Source organism: Cheilinus undulatus, linkage group 2 (assembly GCF_018320785.1).
Source record: "Cheilinus undulatus linkage group 2, ASM1832078v1, whole genome shotgun sequence".
Lineage (NCBI taxonomy): Eukaryota > Metazoa > Chordata > Actinopteri > Labriformes > Labridae > Cheilinus > Cheilinus undulatus.
Genome location: NC_054866.1, coordinates 22,036,161 through 22,058,872, shown reverse-complemented (window position 1 = coordinate 22,058,872; position 22,712 = coordinate 22,036,161). Strand labels below are relative to the sequence as shown.

Sequence of the window (22,712 nt, the reverse complement as noted above, 5' to 3'; positions counted from 1 at the left end):
AGCTATGTGGCTAACTTAACAAAAGCTATACTCACAAAGCAGCTATGTAAGCTATGTAGCTACATTATTTATGTGGCTACATTAGCTTTAGCTACATTTGCTAAAGATCATGTTGCTAAAGATAACTTATCTACATTGTCTTATATAGTAATGTTAAATACGTAGCTTAGGTGTGTTAGCTTTATGAAGCTAAAGTGAGCCATCGCTTGTGTATCTACCTTTCAAACAGGTCGATACATAATTTAATCCCAGATGAGAGCTCTGATCTTTTTCTCTGTATTATTTATGAAATGTTTCTTAGCCTGTAATGCATGAAATGTGATTATCTCATGAATATAACTCTTTATGATTAAAGTTAAATTAAAAAAAAAAAACTAACACTTGAAATACACTGGCAAATTCAGACATACATCGGAGATGTACGGTCTGCAGCCTGACTGTCTTGAATCAACAGTGAGGCCTGTGTGCCACTGACTACACTGAATGTAGGGGCATCACTCTCTGGTTTTCTGCTACCATTGTGTTGTTTTGTGTCATTCCTAATGTTATAAAATATAAAAAGAAAGGTAAAGACACCATCTCTTTAAGTTCACTTGGTTTACAGTTGCCAAAGACAATTTGTACTTTAGTTTGAACATTGATATTTGTTAATCATGTAATAGATCATTGAATCTAATTTTCTCCAGTGATTGATTTGATTTTGAGTTTGTTTGGATTTTTAATAAAAACTAACTGCAGCTACAGAAAGCCACAACTAGAAACCAGAAAAAAGAAACACATTTCCACTGAACATTGTAGCAAATTGTGATAACTGCTGGATAATTGTAGGCTGTTAGTGGGTGAAGAATTCAGCGCAACCATGAACTGCTTTGTGCTCACCATCAAATGGTCCTTTTGTTCTTACCGACCTGCTCACATTCAACAAACCTACAAATATACATGGAAGTCAATGTGCCAGAGTTACACATCACTCTCTCAACACACGCTCACACTCAGCATTTGTCCAGTGGCTCTCAGCTTATCTGCTGTTCAGTTTCCGTTAGAGCACACAGCAGAGAGAGTCGTTGATGTGAGCTGACCTCAGCCCTCAGGCTGCTGTCACACACACACACACACACACACACACACACACACACGCACACACACTCTTGTTCACAGTGTGACACTGTGGGTGTGGATGTAACTGTTCTGTTATTGACTGATTCTGATGCAAAACTGTTGCAGAACTGAAACATAACAGGAATTTAGCATGGTTGCTTACCAATGAAATGACAATGAAAATAAACTCAGTGAATCATAAAATAATCAATATATTGAAAATGTCAAGCAGCGCTGTACTTAGAAATCTAAACAATGATGCTCTGCCCAGTTAAAATAGTATTTGCAGCCCTTTAGCGTTCTGCTTTGTTTGCTGCTGATTCCTTTTGAGTTATTTTGAAGGACCTGATGAAAGAAAGCTTTTTGAGCAGTTTACAGCCTGCAGCCTTTTTGTTCACTCACTGTTGCTTTTATTTCTGAATAGCCTTTTTTAATTTAAAACTCTGGAAAGTTCCTGATGGATCATGTCCAAGGGTGGTGTGAATTTGCTCCATCGCACTTGTAGCAGCACAAATTTTTTTCTTTTTCAGTGTTGGAAAAATTCTTTTAGAAGTGGAAAATCAGTTTGGTTTAGGCCTGTGCTGCTCAACCTCCAGCTTCTGTGTCACATTTGGCTTTTTTCCCAAGACCTTTAAAGGGAAACCTTATCAGCAAAACAACTAATTCAAAGCCACCCCAGTGTATCACTCCCCTCACCCTCTACTGTATCAACCAGTCACAGTTTTTTGAGTTTTTTGAAAACCTACAGTCAAGATTGAGAAATTAGTTCATTTTATTGGGCAGTGTTTGTGAAGCTATAATCAGTCCACAGGTGGGAATGTCAAGGAAAACTTTCAGTCAAACTGTCTCTTTCCTCTGCTCTCTATCAGTCTATAACAAACACTCTGAGTAACATGTGAATCTCTATGAGTGGCTAACTGGACTTCATAAAACATAATTGTTTACTGGTGAATGAAACAGTTGGTGCTAATAGACTCTGTGATGGAGAATGCAGCATAGAGGACTGGAACTTGCAGAGAGAAACACTTCTTCAGCATCAATCAAACAAAAATCCCGAAACAGCGTTTGTGTCTCAGCAGATGTTTTGGTGTTTTTTAAATTTTAAGAGCATAACTGCTGTGAAACAATCAGAAAATGCCTATCACAGCTCTTTTTAAACAACAGGATATCACCACTCATTCTCATCTGGTTGCCCATTGCTGTGTCTCTCTCTCTGCACAGAGGATCTTTGGGTTGAAATACAAATGTATGTTTGTTTTTCTTCCAACTTTTGCTACTACTGAGCATAAAAATACCTAATAGATTTTTTTTTTCATGTTTAAAGCATGTGGTACTGAAAAAAGGCATAGAAGTATACCAAAATTGCGACAACCTTAATATTGACCTGATTTTTTATTATTACACTATCTAAGCTCAGTGCTCCCTTGTCATATGGTTTTTGTTTTGCTCATGCTTACAGCTCGCAGGCTGCATGGTGGCCATGTGCTTCAATCTCTGGTAAGAGGGCGACAGTTGAACGGCACATACTGTACTAGTTAGATAGGTTAAAGCTGAAATGCGGGTTTGGCATGGTTGATGAGGCAGGTGGCAACTAGGCAGGGGCTGTAGTCCTCAGCATCTCAGTGCATCAGTTGTAAGCTTGAGTTCTGGCAGTGTATTTATGTCCTGCTCTCTCCTCCTGTTGTTTCCTGTCCCTCTTCACCCGTCCTGTTGAATAGAAGCCCCCTCTGTACTTATTGTAGCCAGTCAGCCATCAACAGTCCTAACTACCATGCATGGGCCACTCTAAATATGACAATGCAAACTACTATCTAACACCAAATAAAAAGATTTGAAAAGAGCACTAAAGTGCTGAGATCAGTTGGTTTAATGAGCAGGGCATTTGCCTAAAAACTAAGAGGTATTCAATTTTGTCAGACTTGTAGAAGAGGAGAAGCTGCTCTGTTATGTACATACATGTTCATGCATTGTTTTCATCCTCAATAAGCCCAGTGAACCTCATGCACTCATGTCACAGTGTTTAGTCTCTGATTCTCTCCCTCTGTTTGTTTTCTGGAACTGTAACAGCCGCTGTGTCTCTGACCCCTCATGTGAAGTTAAAAGGGGCTGGATTTAAGAGTTCATTTTAAACCATTTTCCATGTTTTTGCCTGCTCTCGCATACCTCACAGATTATTGCAGACACACACCGTTGGTGTGTTCGTGCTTCTGAAGCTGTTCATGTCGTGAGATGACTTTCTCTTATCTGATGAACCTGAAATCTGTTGGAACTGGTTTCAGCTTAACATGCTGCCTCAAGGAGGAAGAAAAACGCTTAGTGAATCTCTTAACATGGAAATAATTGTCTACAACATGAAGTCTACATGGTGGCAGTAGTTTTTCTGTAGTTCTTTTACCTCGCAGACACCAGAGTTGTTGGTCTACTCCTGCCTTCCCTGGTTTGTTATCACCCTTTACACCTACACTAAGCTCCTGAAAGTTTCCTGAAAAGAGCTGCCTGTGTGAACTCAAACAACCCATTTTTTTCACCCAGACTTTATATGGACTTTTAAGGTGACCCAGACCTGCCCACAGCATTGGCTGGGCCCCTGATAAACCTAGAGAACGGGCCCTCTCTAGTTGGGATTTATTTAGATGCCATGATGTGTTTTGGACTAGTAGCAGTGGTGCTAGCATCATGGCTAATGGTTACCTCTTTTTGTAGCTGACTGGCACTTTTTAACAGCTGTTCACCACTTGTTCCACCATTTTTTCCCATTTATAATCAATTTTGCAGATTTTTGCCACTACCAACCCATTTTCATGTTTTTGCCACTTTTAGCATTAAATTGCCACTTTTGGCCCATTTTGCATCTTTTAACTGTTTTCACACATTTTTGCCACTTTTACCATTTTTAGCAAATATTTTTCACTTTAACTCATTTTTGCAGTGTTTTACCCTTTACAGAACTATTTACAGCTTTAAACCCATTTTTCCCTCTTTTTATGAGTTTTCAGAGATTTTTGCCACTTTTCACCCATTTTAACAACCTTTACTTCATTTTTGCCTCTCACAACCCACTCTGGCAAATTTTGTCACTTTTTCACCAATTTCCCCAAATTGTTGCCATTTTTTTTCCCATTTCAGCCCATTTATTGACACTAATTACCACCTTTAACCTGCCCCCTCTTGCTTCTTTTAGCACCTTTATGCTATATTTAACCCTTTTTGCCACTTTTTTTTTTGCAAATCTCAACCCAGTTTTGCCGCTTTCTTCCATTTTTCACACATTTTTGCTAATTTAAACCTATTTTTGGACTTTAGTAACATTTATGTACCTATGTCTGTCAGACACTCATTTTTGCAACTTATTGCCACTTAAACCCCGTTTTTGCAGCTTTTTGTCAATTTTAACCCCTTTTTCACACTTTTTTCTCCTTTAAACCAAATTTTGCCACATTTCTTTTTTTTGTTACATATTTAATCCATTTTCACCCTTATGGGTGGCCTTGAGTGACCCAGTAAACTTTCCTCAAGAAGTTGGGAGAGCTGATGTGTGAAAGCAGCAGGAAATAATCAGTAAATTCTGTACAGAAAATGGGGAGGAGTGAGTCTTAAAAATCCTGTTGTTCATTTGATTATTCTCCTGTCTTTCATTTATATGCAGAATACCCCCAGTTACAGGTAGCACTGATATGATGATAAAATCTGTCATTATCATAATGTCAGACTCTTCCTCTTATGTATCTTGTAAACATTACACTCTGACTTTTGCAGTGTCCTTTAAAGGTCATGTCTTATCTCTTTAGACCCCTTCACTTCCTGTATAAAAATCTTCTGTTGCCTCAAACCTGTAAAAGAGCAACTGGGGAAGACAACTATGGGAGCAAACTTCCCTGTGGTTTTTTTTTTTTTTTTTTTTTTTGTGTTTTTAACGAAGCACGGCCTCCAAGACAGAAATACATCTGTATCTTTGCATAAACAAAGTCAATATAACTTATAACTTATAATGTAACCTTCAAATTATGTTAAATGTTAGCTAACAGATATAATGGACTGATAAAATAGTACTTAATAGTACTATTAGTACTTAATAGACTTAATTGTCTTTTTCATTATGATGCACCTGTGTTTTGCATGGACACACCATTTTTCTCCCTGGTCAGAGTTTCATACCACATTCCTCAGAGTCAGCACCGCCTTCATCTGCAAACATGCTTGGACAGATTCCAGTGTTCCTGCTATGTGTTATGTCATACATACAGTACACGTGTATTTAACATGACTCAACAGTCCTGTAGGGGCGTTCATGTCTTTAGTAGAGAGAGTCAGCTGTCTAAAGAAATCAGTGACACCCAGGCCCAGATATATTTTTTAATTTAAAACAATTACCTTTGAATGTATTGATCAAGGAAATCAAAGATGATACAGATTCCAGTGTTAAACATAAATTAACTGGTGGCTCATTTTGACACCCATGGTTTCTTTTTTAAATCAAGGGTTGCTTAATTATTTTGTAAAGAGTAACTTGACCCTCAGACCACTTCCTGAGATGCAAACCTAAGTGTATGGGGATTTAGTAATACCGTCAATCAGGATCCAAACCATGACATTTTAACACAGAGTATTTCTTTTTTTTTTTAATGTGCATAGTGACCGCCCTCTCCAGGTTAAAACCGTCTGCTGCAACTGAGTTTTTACAAAAAAAAAAAAAAAGAAAATTCCTACTGGCTAATCTGGTGCCAAGTGATGGAAGTTTACGCACTTGGCACCAGATACAGCCATCAACCAAAATCTAAGGCTCCTCCAATTAGAGATGTTCACATTGGCACTCAAGTATTGTGGGTAATGTACTGCTGTTGTAAATGTGTAAATGACAACTTCACAGAGTAGATACTATACCAACGTATGTCTTCTTAATGATCGTATGTTTTATTTTTTTTCCAATTCAAACCATCTTGTTGATTTTTAACAAGTTTCCCAGGTAAAGACAGCATAAACTAAACAGATACGCCACTATGGCACTCTAGCATTGTGGGTAATGTAGTGTTGTTGGCTGAGATTGCGCACAAACCGCATCTTTTCTTAAAATAAAGAGGTTAACATGCCAAATTGTGTCTTCTGTATGAGCAAATATCATCGTTTCACACTCAGGTAGCTTGTTGTAAGCCTACCTTGAATGGTTATGACATTATGGCTGATACTCAAATCTGAGAGCAGCATGAACTGAAAAATGTGGCTGATGAGGGACAGTAGGAAGGAAGGAGAGGGCGAGTCATTCCCCCTCCCTCCCAGTATTTTCTATGATGTTCTAAGGGAATATTTTGTTAAAAAAAAAAAAAGGTAAGATGCATCTCAGCTGAAATTGTGGGGTTTAGTTGATCACCTGTCTCGGCCAAGGTCCACAATAAATAAACATTATTAAACATTAGTGATCACAGTATAAGTTAATCAGGTCTTCATTATCAGAAGTGAGCAGAGAGTGTGGTTTTATAACTCAATCTTTGATGGTCTTATGTCTCCTAAAATAAATCAGTCATCTGACTGTTCATAGCCTACCGAGGATTGATGCTCTGGTAAATTATTTGTGTGGAAACACTGGATGCTCATTATCTTTACATTTCCCATACAGACAGCGGCCTGATGAGAGGAAAAAAAAAGACACTTGCATGATTGTTTCAGGAGCCCCTTCAGATCTGTCTATGGTTTTAAACAGACAATCCTCTGACTACAGTAGCTGGAATGATCCAAAAAGAGCAATGCTTCCTGCAGTTAGGTCGAGTCAAGGTCAGTTTGTGTTCTCACTACCAATGAACACCACCAGAGTGCAAATAAAAGCAGATTGAGACCCTCCTTTTCAAGCGATCTCAGTCTGGTTCTTTAGTCAACACAAGGGTTCAGTGGAAAGCTTTCACACCAGCACAAACAAACCAAACAAACTCCTTTGTTTCCACAGAACCAAAAAGCACCCTGAGATCATATTTGAGCTGTGCCAAAACAGTTCTTACTTATCATAAAGGGACATCAGTAATACATGAGCATTTAAAGAAAAAGCACGTTGGACGTCTCTATTTAAAAATGATCTTTGACATTCAGCTTAACAGTCCAGTTAGTAACAGTCATGTAGCGATTTATTTTCAGTCACATTTCCTGTTATATTAAAACCCTTTACTCAGAATGCTTCTTTTTTTCTCTCTCTTTCTCATCTCTTCTCGTTCCTTCAGTCATATTTCTGGACAGTGGGCAAACGTTTTCCATGCTACCAGTAACAAGGCTACAAAGTCATCCCTACATAGCCCTCTCGCTAAAACTGAGACAGAAATAAGGTTACATTGACCTTGAAGGGATTATGTTAGATTTAAAAGCTGATTGCTAAATAATAGCCATTAAGTATTGTTGCAAAGCTTTAGTTAATTGCTGATTAAACAATTAATGACTAGTCAAATATCACCACAATGGTTAGTTGCAGCTCTAACGTAGAGCCGTCTTGTGTGCTTGCAGACTGTTTAACCCGGAGTGTTTATGTGCATGTGTATTCGTGTGTGATGATATTTTCTGTGAGCGTCACATGTGCACATGAGACACAAAGACATCATGGACCCTGTCTGACCTACATCTGCCATCCTGCAACACATATGAGCTGGGAAGAAGCTTACTCGAGCATGAAGCACACACACACTTCTTGAATTACACACACACACACACACACACGATATTAAACAGAAGTGCCAACTCCATCTTCAGCCTGAAATTATGTCCTCTTGATCTGATTTCAGCGGGGAGAGGGATTAAACCGTCCAAGGTTGGCTCTAATGTGAAGCTCTTTTTGGGGTTTAAGAATAAAGAAAAGTCTAAAAACATAAAACAGTCTCGAGCAATATTAAGAGATCTTTCTGTCAATGTGAAATACGTGTCTCTTGTCTATTGTGTGCCCACAATATAGTAGTCTTCATTCTGCTCCTAGTGACACTGCTGATCTAGAACAGTGGTGTCTTCTCATGTAGCTGTGTTAAAAGGCTGTAATTTGACTTAATATTGTGTAATGGAAAGGGGTGTGTGCCCATGTGTGTGTGCATGTAATACAGCGCTCAGGGCATGCCAGTAATTGTGCAGCTATTAGTTTCTTAATAAGCTTAACACAGTTTGTGTTTGCTGTTTAATTTGAAGAAGTCGTTTAAAAATCAGATGTTTCATTTTTTCCCCTCACTTCACATCCCTAGCCCTTCCTGCACACCCTCTCTCTTTCCCACATTTCAAGCCTCCTTTTTAGTCTTTAAGATAAATCAGAGAAAAATTTACCAAAAGTATTACCAAAACAAACACTCTGTCTAAACTATAGTACAGCCGCCCTTCACTGTTGGCCACTATAGTTCTTAATGACCACTGCCTTGCTGCCATTTTTAATCTGAACAACTGCAAACTGCTATAGTGTTGATAGCATCTTGTTGTGCTAAAACTTTTGGTTTTAGCACTAATCTTGACCTAGAAAATGAGGATAATGTTTTCAGAGTCTGTGTTGGGTTATATATATACTCACATATAACCGAAGCATTGTGGGATGAAATTCAGACAGGAATTTGGGCATTAACCTGCAAAGATCGATGGCATGCAGTGCTAGCATTGCTAACTTTAACCACACTTTACAAATGAACTTTGCATAATTATGGCATGACATTGATTGACAGTTACAGTATTAGTTGCAAAATGTGTTTACTTGAGTTTAAACCAGCCAGCTAAACAGAATTTTGTGTTCAATTGGATGAGAAGTCATTAGCCTGGGAACATCACTAGTTAGCGCACAGAAACAATCCTTCAACTTTTTGAACTCTTTGATATTTTATGTGGAGTTTTCCATCTTTTCTTAATAGAGAATGGGGACCGAAGAAAAGAGTTCCTATTTTAGACATTTTCAGAAATAAGGAAGATAATTAAAATATTTCAAGACAGTCCGGCCACAGACCATTAATCTCTGACAGCCACTTTCACAGACCTTTCATATGAGAAGCTGTCTCAGTCAGAACGGTGCAGTCTTTTGCCAGTGTGGTGTATTTACAGTTTCGATATTTTTAGTTTTATTTAAACATCATTCATAGACAAAGTCTGGCAGTAACAATTGTGAAATGACCACATTGCAAACATAACAGATCAAGCGCCGTTTTATAATTAAAATAGAGAAAAGGATTAAAACATTACAGTTTTAGAAGGAAATACACAAAAGGTGGCTGTTTTAGCTTTTTTAGCCTTAGCTTATGCTAAAATAGCTACAATAGCTATGGAATTAATGTTACTACGTAAGCCAATGTGTCTGAGTTAGCTTTAGCAAACCAAATGTAGCTAAAGCTAATGTAGCTACATCAATAATGCCGCTGTGTGGCAGCTTTGCAAGCTTAGTTTTAGTCACATTAGCTAGGTAGCTACTTTGCTATGTAGCTGTGCAGCTTACTCAGGTAATTGAGCTATGTAAGCAAAGATTGCTGAGTTAGAATGTTTTCATGGAGTCTCCAGTAAGCTGACTGTTTTCTCTGCTTTATTGAATTTTGGAATCAGGATTTGCAGGTTGGGTTTCAACTTTTGGCATCCTAACCCTCTTTACCCTAACCATAACCATAAACAGAATTTTGATCTGATTTTATTTAGAACTTTTTTCCATTCTGACAGAGACGGCATTTTATAGAAAAGTCTTCGGGGGGGGGGCGTCAGAGATGTACAGTCTGCAGCCAGACCCCTCTCTCAATTTTATAATAGGTCTTTTTAAATATCCTAACATTGAAATTTTGTCCTCATGCAAAAAAATATCATGTGTAGTTGTGAGCTGAAACTTATCTGCTATTTATTTTAAAAAGTCACAACTGTAGAGGCTCTAAAAGTCCATTGAGTGTGGATGCTTGGAGTTATACGAGTATGTATGTTGTACAAAGTAAAACCACAGCACTGTGAATTTATCCTGAATGAAAGTGCTCAGGGACAGTGTGTATTTGTGGGGGGTTGGGAGAGTATTTCACTGTGTGATGGCTCTCGATCAGCTCAGAGAATAAATATGTCCTTCATAAACATGTTCAGTCACGTCAATGCAGGGACACAGATGAAAACAGGTCTGTTAGTCAGAAAATATGATTGAATGGATTTTTGGTATAATCTGTGTGTGTCTGTGTGTGTGTATGTGGGATTTATCAGCTGATCCCTGACAGCAGACAGTATTACAATCAGCGCTGCAGGCTGCATTAGAGGAATGTCACATGTCGTTAAGGAAATGTGCATTTACATTCTGTCACTTTAGCCCCTTCAGGAGAGAGACTGTACTGTGTGGTGACTTGCTGAAAATGAAGTCTGGATAAGAACAAAGTTGTAAAAAACTGCAAAGCCACCGTACTTCCTGAAACCATGTTGAAAATAGTGCTTTACCCATTACAGTTAGATGATGGATTGTATCAAAAGTCTGGAAGCTTTTAAAAAAAGCAACATCTGTTTCATAAAATAGGTGAGGAGAGGAATGAATTTATCTAAAATTGCAGGCAAACTCCTGCAGTCTAAATTGTAGAAATGTTTTGCAACACTTTGCCAATGTATTTGTGGAACTTAGACAGCTTCCTTGCAGTTTCTGAAAACTAAAAACAAGAAACGACCCATTATTGGGTACTCAGGACTATTTTTGTTGCATGCTCCTCAAGCAGCAATCAAGATTGTTTTTGAAAAGAATCATATTGAAGTAGGGAGGCACTGGTGCATTGATTTTAGCATCATAACCACCAACATTAACCCTGTTGCATGAGCAGGTATCAGCAGCTAATGTGTATCTGCTGTGTCTGATCAATTCAATGCTGGCATCTGGTGTACGTAACTGTAGAATCAGATAAGAGGTTTTTTATTGCAGGGTAGTAGTCACTCATTTGAAAAACTTTGATTTGTTTTTCATGTTCAAACATGAGAAAAAATATTAGAAGTGAGAGTGTTGGAAAAAACCTTTTATCAGCTGAATTATTACATAAAAATCAGAATTGTATCGGCCTTAACTTTCAGAATCCTTTCCTCTCTCTCTCCATATATTTATATATATATATAGATATATATCTATATATCTATGTAGGTTTTTATGCACTTCATCAGAGAGGAGAGTCAGAAACAGGGATGAGAGGCTGGAAGAGAGACATGCAAGAATCGAACCTGGTCCGCTAGCATACATGGGGCACAACCTAACCGTAATGTCTGTGCCCCTTTCATCTCCATATTGAATCATGACAAATTAACATTGAAGTTTTAATTACATAAACCAAAGCAAATATTCTTGGTCTGACACATATCTCACAAATCTGTCATCGTCTTTTGTCTTTTTTGTTTGTCTTGTCCGTGATAATTCTTGGCCTCTAAGTGAAGCCAAAACGTCAGTGACCTACACTTGATCCTGTGCTGTAATGCGTTATGTGTGACACAGACAGATGAGGCTCCTTACATGCTGCTCACTGTGAAGGAATGTGGGTAGGTGGGGATTACACAGTTTAAAGAGTTTCTTGCGTTATAGTGTCTGTGTAATAATCAGACGTGTATGGGAGGGATGATACTCACAGGTCATGTGTAACTGACAGAAATAAAAGCTACTGATGTCCTCCAGTCGGGCTTTTAATGCTGACATTTTATTGTAAAGTGGTCTGAATATCTAAGGCTTAAATATAAACTAGTTACAACCTTAGTGTGTCAGAAATACAAGTTTGTGTTATAGTCTTGTTATGTCTTCATCAAACATTTAAAGAGGGATAAAAGTGATTGTTGCTGCTGCCTTTATTGAAATCATTATGTTGCAGTGGTGGTTGGAGTCCTAGAAGAAGAACATAAGGACTGTACATGCAGGTACATCAGTTCTGACTACAAAGACAGACCCATGGGTGCTTGTAAGGCTGCTCAGTAATGGCTGGGATTTTTTGAATAGACATCAGATCATTATTATCATACATACTGCTCTTAGCCTGAATTTCAAATGATTAAATAATGTCTGTGTTGCCTTCTGTGGGCAGATTCTTCTGGTTGTTTTGCATTGTTCCAGGCCAGACTCCTCAAAAACAGCCTTGTATTTATATTACTAAGGTTGCTGTACCTTTCTTTGACTGCCAGCTGCCTTTCTGTCATCTGTCTGTCTCCCTTTTCAAACTGACTGTGTCTGCTTTGCCTCCCTCTGCTCTTCATTTAATTTAAAGCAAGTGTTTTTTTTTTTTTTTTTGTGGGAGGGGCAGAGCACACGCTGTGCTGTAAAGGCAGGGAGGGTGTGCTCCATTTATCACATGACTACATGTTTGGACAAAGCAAGCACAACATGGCATATGGCACAGTAATCGATTGATCCAAATAATCTAAAGGTAATTCTTATTGAAATTAAAACTGGGTCGATTGGCTACACACTATGATAAAGTGACTTCATACCTGAGAGGAACAGAGTTGTTCTGAAATGTCAGCAGATGAAGATAGAGGTTAATAATCTTTAATCCAGCCTGGTGTGTACAAAACTGCATATACAGTAGTCCCTCCTGCATGTATGTAAATAGATGGCTGATGCAAGCTCATTTATACATTCATTTGGACATTATCAATATGAAGTGTATCCTCAGATCTTCGTGAAAGCCGTTGACTCTTTTGACAGATCCAGATTTCTTGGTGAAATCTGGCCTAAACAGAGATGGTTAATCTACTTCTGTAAATAGTTCTTGAAAAACACTTTTTAAACCAGTTTTGAAAGATGAATTTGTTTCTTTGTAGATGACATCATACAGCAGCGGCGAATTCTGCATAGAGAACCGCTACCAAAAAGGCCATGTTTTGAGCTGTTTACAACTACGCCAAGTGTTTTAAGTGCAAAAATAAGAACAGTCTTAATACTTAAGCTACTTTTGTGTCCCAAAAGCAGTGGAAAATTCAAGAAAAAATGTTAAAAAAAAAAAGTTTATAAAACTCACAGAGAAACAGTAGGCAAGAATTTAAAACGCCTTTATCTAAAGCCTGTATGAGCGGTGTCACACAATGCTTGTGTATTGTCCATTTTCACAAAGTGGTCCGGTTTAGGCTGATACAGTTTTGTCATGATTTAGCTCATTAAACTCTGATCTTACCTGCATCTCCTCAGCTGATGTCCATCCAGCGTCGCTCATGGTGATGGTAAATCCATCTCATTTAAGAGATCCAGGTCATTTGGCTCAGCTCAGTAGAGCTGGTTGTTTGGCTCCCAAATGGCTCTTCATACGGTAGCAGTTTGACTTTTTAAATGTGAATTAAATAATGGCAAAGGATGGAGGAAAGATGAGGAGGTCTGCAGGACTGAGTAATTTGTGATACTGATTGCCTCAAAGCCAGGTAAATTGGTTAAACTGAAGGAAAAAAACATTTTTTTTTGTAAAGTGTAGGGATCGTAGTTGGTGAATATAGAAATTTTTAGCTTACAGCTCCATTTAGAGCTGTAACCTTGCTCCGTTCCCATTAATTCCTAATAGCTGCCTCCAACTTCCTGACCCTTAACGGACATTCTGGATCACATGTTTGCAAACAACCTAAAGAAAGACAGAATGCTCACAGAGTACAGTCAAATTCATGAGAAACTCTAGATAAATATTAGCTTCACCTTCACTAACAGAGAAATGAGAGAGTTACGTTGTAGGCAGTGAAGGATTTAAGGTTTTTAACCTGGCAAAGTCAGGCTTTTACGTACGTACGCTGCTGCCTGGTTTATACACAGTTTTTCCAGGCCCCGTCCACACAGAGATGAATTCGGGAGTAGACGCAAAAGTTTTCTGTCGTATCAGCATTTCATCCACACGGAAATGGCATTTTAGGGGGCCGTAAATGCTACTTTTTGAAACTGGGTCCCAGACTGAACTTTCTTTCTTGCTTTCTTGAAATGATTACGTCATACATAGTGTAGCTCACTTACACCGCATGTGCTGTAGAACCAAAACAACAATGGTGGATTACAGGATTGTGTTCGTGCTGCAGAAGCTACGAAGCTTATTATGGCTATTAAAGCAAAATCTGATGCTCCTGTACCACCACCGAGAACAGCAGACATCAGCATTATTAAATCCACCGCAGGAACAACTAGAAGGGCAACTAGGAGAAAGTTTGTGGCAGTTTTCTGTAATCTTCTTCTCTCTTTAGGTGCATTTCTGTGACAACGTTACAGTGCCACTTACAGGCTTGGCATATATACTACAGCGTTTTCAGTTGATTTCAGTGGTTCTGTGCTTGTGCGGACATTTCCTTAAACGATCCTGTGTTTATGTGAAACTTTTTCAGAACGAAACGGAAATATATCGTTTTCATCTCCGTGTGGACAAGGCCCCGATCTCCCTTTAAAATGTGCTTCAATACTCACACGTTTGTCCCCAGAGTCCTTAAAAACATTTCACATATTATCCAGATTATTTAAAAGTTTACTGAAAGTTTGGAAAGAAGCAACCTCCCTTCAAAATTCAGCTTCAATGGAGTAACACAGAAATGTTTTTTATCTCATATTTTTCTATTTTTATCCATTTCTAATGTCTTGGTTTCTTATCCCCATTTAGTCAGTTATTCAAAGTTGTGTGATTTTAAAATAGATTTTTCTGATGTGTGGAAAACGTCTTTAGAATGCCTTCAGTGGGAGCCTATCAGTGATTCGGTTCAAACTTCCAAAAGAAAATGTGAACAAATGTGTGTATACCTTGTTGTGTTTCTCCTGTCCAATCAGGGATATTAAATCAGAGTAACCTAAAAAATAAGTCTGGAGAATGAAAAAGTCAACATCTTCACACTCCACACATGCTCCTTTCAGACTATTTTAGGATGATTTATGTGAAGTTTCACTCTTACACATTCCTTTCAGCTGGTCTTAAAGCAGCTCTTTTCCATCTTACACATTTCCTCTCCATTCATAAGAGTTATTGTCTCTGTTGAACATGCTGTTACATCACTGCATTTCTGTCCTCGCCCTTCTTACTCCACCCTCCTCTTGAAGCTTCATTCTGTTTTCTCCTCCTCCTCCTCTCAGTCAGCTGGATTAAAGCTGTCACTCTGTTCATCTCACAGCACACTTTGTTAGTGGTGTATTGATACCACTGTGACGTTTCCTCTCTGGAATATCATGGCAGCCGCAGGGAAATAATGGAGGCTTTGTGTGAAACTGGCCCCAGTCCTCTGGCTCCCTCTTGTGGTCAGAGAGCAGAGGTGCTGGATCTGCATCTGATCCTAGAGTGGTTTCTGCTGTTGACTTTTATATCCCCATCTGGATGTCTGGGAGAATATATTGTATTTAATATTTTAGTTCTTTTGTTGTAGGAAACACACCAGTCAGTTCTGTTATTGGACTGAATTTACTCATGAAAACATGCTTTGAACTTGTATTAAGCATGAAGAGCATGCTACTAACTTAATGTTAGTCTTTGAACCCAGAACAAAGCTGCTTACCCCTGCTAAAATCAATGCACCAATCTTTGCCATGGGGAATATGAATGGAGACCTGACACTATCTGTATCAGCAGTGACAGACAGTATTTTAACCATCAGTCGTTCTGAATGCCTGTTTTACGTTTGTAGCTCATTAACAGGCTTTAGCATTAATGCCTGCATTTAAGGCTGTGTGAAGACCAGCTGAAAGGCCTCCACTTAAAAGTCCTCAATAAACTTTAGTGGATGCATAAAATATTAGGAAGTAGGGCTGAACATCCATCCATTTTCTGCATCACGTATCCCGTTTGGGGTTGTGGGGAGTGGACTTTTCAACCGCAGGAGGTGCAATGTCTCTTTAAGATAAAATATGTGTCAAAGATCCATTTCATTTACCATTTTAATTTAAATATTTATTAGTAGAGATGTTCTGGCGGACATTCCATGCACAAATGGAAAAAAAAAAAAAAAATTTTGTGCAGGAACTGCAAGAAACCCTACCTATCAATCATGTTTATACTCTTTCAGTAATTATTTGACGTGTTTATGGTACAAAGAGAGCAGTGGTGTAAAAACTTAACCCTTTTATACTAGAAACAATACTGAAATTGCAGTATTTAAGTCAAAATTATCAATATTTTTTCAAAACTGTTCAGCCCTATTAAGAAGAATGAAATACATGAAAAACATTTTTACCACAGTAATATTGAAGTACATGTATTTGAATAAAATTTCATTGCAGTCCCTTTGTGTGTAATGGTGAGGCGACTGAATACTTTTGTCCATATAGGATGTGTTCCTTTGAGACAAGTGTTCATAGTTGGTATGGACTGAGATTAGTTCTGAAATAATTAAGCTTACATGCTCATCTCATCTTTTTCTTATCAAATTAGCTAAAGGATGCACACATTGCATTATCACACAAAACCCGCAACTTTGAGCCTAGTTACGTTTTGAGAGGCAGATCAGAGGAACATGGGCTGTTTTTCAGTTGATGTCTGCACAGTTTTGTTTCTGGTAGCTTGTTGAACTCTGCCTTCCTTTTTTTTGCTCTACCTTCCTTTAAACGCTACAACTTCTTCCTCTCTGCTGCACACGAACGTTTCAGACAGGAAGACAACGCAACCTGCTCTCAAATGTAGAGATACAGGCTGATACAGTTGTGTCTATTAGCTGAAACAGATGGTTGGAAAACAGAGCGTCCATGAAACAGGTCAGAGAAAGTTCTGAAGTTCTATCGTGGGATTATACAGCCAAACGATGACTGGACGATGCTTGAAGGTACGTTACAATTAAAATGAATGCAACATCACAATTCTAGTTTCTGCTCACATTCTGGTGCAAAAACGTGCAGAGCTGGTCTAATATGTGTTGGACTGATACAAAAAGCATCAGCTAATATCTCTCTCTGTCATTGAAAAGACCCTTCAGTAGGAATGGGTTTAAAAAATTGATTCTCCGAGTCAGATCGATTCTTTTTAAAAAATCTGATATCAATCCATTAAATCCAAAAATCGAGCTTTTAATGTATGCCTTTCCCCTCTCCTGTCGCCTCCTCGCGCTACCACTCAGACTTAAGTCTCTCACGCAGCCTGAAAGTTGACCAGCACTCGCTTCTAAAAGTATTTAGACTGATACAAGATTTAAATCTCATGTCCAGTCATCTAGTTTTGGATATCTAGGCGCGTTATCAATGCAAGCTGGATATCTCTTCCTCAAACCGTAAACCTTCGCTGGTGCAGCGCAAGCATGTGGAAAGTTAGCATAATATAACATTTTCAACAACATACAATGTACATAATATGATAGATAACATGATGCATATCTCTTTTTGTTAGTGCTGTGGGTTCTGTCTTTTAATTAAAGAGCATAGGTGTCTACAGTACACACCTCACAGACAGCAGACAGACAGATAAACATTAAAGCACAACATTGTATGCACTGTATCTGAAAATGTGACTATTACTACTACTACTACCACATTATAAGCTTCAGAGTAATTATACATCATGGACTCAATCAAACTTAGTTAAAAATAATTTATCAAATGTACTTATTTTTATTTGTATTCATGAAACAAGAGTTTCAACTTGGACTTGAAATAAGTAACTTATCTCTGTAAAAACAAACACGGTAGAGCCTGGCAGCTCTGCTCTACTGAAGGAACCTTCAAACCTGACTGCATTTTGGATTTAAACTATACAAATACAGAGGCAAACAGGACATAAAAGACCACATCCAGGATGAGCCACATGAAGGTAATATAGTGATGTCAATACTTATAGTTTAGGGTCAATTTTTAATGCTAACCCTGAAATTTTTAATGATGTGCCTAGTTGGAACATTCTTTGTACTATTTCCAACCTAATTTCTCTGAGAATTTCTTAAATGTGGAAGAATCAAATTTTTTACTAGAATATCCCGTTATGAATTGATATCGAATCAAAACTTTTCGAGTATCAAATCCGGGGTCTTGAGAATCGGAGTCAAAACGATTCAGGAAATCAGTGGCAATACCCAGCCTTACCCTTCAGCTATCTGTGGATGAAGACGATGAACTTAAGCTTTTATCTGCCAATCATCTGCTCTGTATCTTTAAGAGCGTCAGAAAACCTCCTGAATGCATCATCATGTTTACTTTCAGTCCATGACCCACAATTGTGCCCAACATGCTCTCAATGACATCAACAGATCCACACACAGACACACACACATGTATGCTCACACAGAAGCAGCTGAGATGACACCAGCTGCCACAGCATGTGTGGCTGCTGACCGCTCCATGGAGGAAGAAGAGGTGGGACTGGAGGTGTTGGGGGTGTTGTGTGTGTGTGTGTTGGAGGGGGGGTGCTCATGGCAGACCCATCAAGCCTGGAGAGCACAGTTTCCTATTTTTACCCCCACTCAACACCCTCATATCACAACAGCTGTCCCCACAGCTCTTGTCTGTCTCTCTGTCAGGAATAGCTGTCCAATCAGATCACTCCCCCTCCTTGGCTCGACCGATTCTCTCTCCACTCTGATCGTCTCCAGCCTCTTGATCAGATCTCCTACACTTTGGACAGCTTTTGAACTCCTTGCTGACTCGTGTGGATACAGACGTTTTGGAGTTACTTCACTGACAGGTAGACAAATTCGGGGTCACTTTTTTTGAGAATTAATGGAAAATCTCAGACGGGCATGTGGCCTGGAGGGTCCACAGCCGGTTGGACTATTTTTAGAAAAGAATTAGCTGAGGGGGGCAGCTCGAATCATTCTCCAAATGAAAGAAACATTACACAAAAACAACTTTAAACTGTTTTGACAGTTTTGATCCTCCTACTCTCAGGTTAGTTTGTAAGAGGATCACATTTATAAGCAGTAAAGTGTGGGACTAAAGATGTGGTCCACATGTACGTCCTCTAAGAAACATGCTTGTATGAAGATGTGTGCACTGCTGGGAAATGTAGTCAGGTCTAAGATTGTCACAATTTGTTATGATTAGATTTTTTTATGTTTCTAGAATTTCTGTTATTGCTTAGATCAGCAAAAAAAGGATCCTAATCCTTAGAAAAACTTCAGTCACATTTTAATCAAAGCTGCCATGAGGAAAAGAGAGAGGGAGTGAGAACTGTATTTATTGTAAGAAAACAACATTGCCAACATAGCTTTACAACTAAGACAGTATGCAGGAGTTTGTGTGCTATTTTTTGATGCTAAAAACAAATAATTACCAACTTTTGGATGTCCTGGATTTCTGATTTTGTTGCTATGGCATCAGAGTAGATATCCATACCATTTGATTTTTTCAGAATCATCCCTGAGGTAATGTTTTAAACATTTTATCCATCCTTCATTTTATATTTGCACTTTTTAGAGATTGTAGTCTTTCAGATAAGGGGCAAAATAAGAACTGAATATGGCACAATTCAATCTTCAAGCCTCCGTTTTACACATTTCTGTTTTTAGATTATGATTCTGGAGTGCAAGTGAGGTCATCAGAATGTTCAATACTGCCAAACTTTTTTGATCGCTCGTTTTAAAATGTCTGGTATTTTAAAGATCGATTGTATCAAAAAGTGCTGAAGCTTTACAAAAAGTACATTGCTTTCAAAAATGCATTTGGGTTTGAGAAGACTCTGTCCATCAAAAAATACACTGTTGAAATTTTGTTAACAATGTTTCAATACCTAAACATTGCCAATGAGTTTGTGCAGGAGTTTGCCTGCAGTTTTTTTTTTTTTTTTTAAAGATTTATTTTTGAGCATTTTTGTGCCTTTATTTGATAGAGGAGGACAGTGGATAGAGCAGGAAACAGGGACGAGAGCAGGGGAGAGGCATGCGGTGAAGGGCCCAAGGCCAGGATTCGAACCCGGGCTGTCCGTGTACATGGGGAGCACCCTAAACCACTATGCCACTGCGCCCCTTGCCTGCAGTTTTTGATGAGAAATTCCCAAACCTAAATCTTGGTGCCTGGAACCTCTAGTATCATTGCCATGATTTCAAACAGTTATCAATATTGTTTAAGTTTTAAGGGGAATCATATTATAAAGTTTGAAACTCTGATAAGGATAACTAGAGATGCGTAATATTTGTTTTTTGCCAATATGCCGATATTTTTAATTTATCTGATATTAATATGTTAATTGTGATTGCAATTTGATATTAACCCCCCCCCCCCAGCAAACACAAGCAATAAATAAGTCTATCAGGGTGTCCACAGGTCCTAAAAAGTATTGAAAGTTGATTAACCAATGTATCCAAAATTTAGGCTTTTAAAAACTATCAAAAGGCCTTAAATACAAGTCTATGAGGTCTTAAATTTTGCAATCATCACATATCATGTCATATCCCAAAGCATTTGATGCCTATGGTCCACACTGTATCAGCAAAGTATTAATGGGTAGTCCTCTCTGTTCTGTGAATTTCACTTTCCCCTTATACGTGATGTGACATTGAGTACTTTTATTTTGAAGGAGTAGAAAAGGAAGTGTGGTGCTTTGTATTGACAAGCGTTTACCCCTGGTGAGATGATTACGTTTTGTCTCCTTGCTAACAAAAGTCAAGGCACAATATTTCAACCACTGATATGAATATTATCAATACACCACTATCTCATCTCTTTGAAACAAGCTAAAAAGCTCTGCTGAGTGAGAAAATACAACGAATATCATTTAAAAAAAATCTTTCTAGGACACTCAGCTCCTTTGAATATCCCTCACTCCTTGTTCAGTCTATTTCTATGTAAGCAGCTCATCCTTTGAACCATGGTCCTGATACCAGATTTTTAGTTATGTTCCTAGTTATGATTTTAGCAGAAATCAGATCATAGTAATACCTGTTTGATGTCACAGCAACAAAAATAGACATCATAGACAACTCAGTATTGGAAATTCTCTTAATTTTGATAAGCAAAAATTGCAGGTGTCTAAATGGAGAGTTTTTTCCTTCATTTATAGCAGTTTTATTTAAAATATGATTCAAAATGTAAAGTATTTCCAAAGCGTCTAAAGCGTTTTTGATGCAGAACTAAAACAACATTAGTGTGAAATAGGTCTGACTTTTATTATAGACTTCTTTTTAAGTAACACTTTATGCTTGTTAGTTTCTCTATTTGTCCACTTAATACAGATTTGAGCCCTTGAGTGTCAACCTTAGCTCAGCTATTTATGCAGAGCCATGTTTGTTTTCTGCTTTGTAGACATTTGAGCTCTGTAGCCTCCAGCATTCCTGTGTGATATCCTCAACCAGCTGTATAATATCTGTGTGACACATTACCACCTTAACTGTTATCAAGAAGCTTATAGAGGGCAGAGCGGAGTGTTGGGCAGAAGTCCTCTCTTCATTTTAGTTCTGATCATTGTCGTCTTGTGTTTTACTATTTTTCTACAGTGGTAAGATGAGGCATTGTTGGTTCATCATTAGAGGTACTTCATGTATATCATTTAATACAATTTATTCTTCATCTGAGTAAATTTGTTGAGAAGTAGAGACTTGGTTCAGATGAGGTTATAGTGGAACAGTCCAGAGCAAAGAGGCAGTGACTGCACACTACTGAAACTAATTAATGTCACTGGATGTTTGAATGATGATTACAGGTAATTGTTAATGAAACCAGGCTAAAGACAGCTGCAGAAGGTCTTAAAGAGTTACAGTCATTATGAAGTTCAAATAAACTATTGTATGGACTGTAAAACCTGGCCCCTAATAAAGCCAGACTTTAAAATTTTGATTTGATACACTGAACAACACCAAAATGATTCAATACATCAGCCAAATTCAGGGAGGAGTTTTATGCATTCATTGATGAAAGAATGTGTAGAGTAGGAAAAGGAGAGTGAGAGAGTAAGTAATGGTATGCAGGAAAGAAGCCAAGGGTCAAATTTGAACCCTGGCCACCCACTCAAAGAATAACCTTTGTACATGGAGTAAAACAACATAACTTCTAAGCTCTACTGTGCTCTCTAATTTCTGTTTTTAATTACCAAAAATGGCAGACTTCTGCACACTTTAAAATGCTTTGGTAGCGAGAGTCAACCAATATACAGTATTTGTGTTACCTCCTCTGCCCTTTGGCTGCTTTTTAATACACATGAATGTAACTTTGCATCTTTTTGAAGTACCAGAAGGACTTGAGTAACATCAATATCTGCTGACATGTGATTTGATCTACATGAAATGTATTACTTGAATAGAAATTACTATGGCAACTAAATTGAGCTTTTAATTACCCATTTTTGTTGTTGGTTTACACACTTGGATGTGGACTTTGTGATTTGAAATAAGTTTGTGTAAAATATCGACTTAACTTGTATCCATGTAGATTATTTGCTTCTGCTTTCTGTTTCCATCTTAGTGTGATGGTATTTGTCTTTTGGCAGTCAGTGCACAGTTAAAGTATTTGTGACTGAGAGCTAGTGGCTCATTTTCATCCATTGCCTGAGAGCTGATTGACAAAAAGGTATCATAGAAAAGAAAATAGACTAGTTACACTCATTATAATGTGATGTGTTTCATCAATCAGTGCTCTTACTCTACATGGAAACTTCCTGTCAGGGTGACTGCACAGTGGATACTGTGACCGACCGTGCTATTATAACCTACCGTCTGTTTAATACTGTCATGTCCTGTTTTGAGCATTTACGAGGTTTAAATATACAGCACTTACATACTCATGTCAACATGTAAACTCCAGTGTTTACCTGAATGTATTCGAGCTACATTAATGGGATTAGAGTCTATGTTTTTAGAGAGATCTT

The 22,712-nt window shown here is 38.1% G+C and overlaps 1 protein-coding gene across 14 annotated transcripts in view; it reads left to right on the top strand.

Annotated features, from left to right (window-relative positions):
- The window catches only part of myo18ab (myosin XVIIIAb), a 202,117-nt gene that overhangs the window by 27,618 nt on the left and 151,787 nt on the right, over positions 1-22,712 (top strand). For 8 of the 14 annotated variants that reach the window (XM_041804165.1, XM_041804150.1, XM_041804142.1 and 5 more), the window contains exon 1: positions 18,471-18,599. The exons of 5 other annotated variants lie outside the window; for them this stretch is intronic. Coding sequence is in view for 1 of the 9 variants with exons in the window: in XM_041804156.1 (XP_041660090.1) it covers positions 16,735-16,755 (21 nt within the window). In the remaining 8 variants the exon portion in view is untranslated. Of the gene's footprint in view, positions 1-16,611; positions 16,756-18,470; positions 18,600-22,712 lie in introns of those variants that run through there. One more of the 14 variants, XM_041804156.1, reaches the window with a different exon arrangement.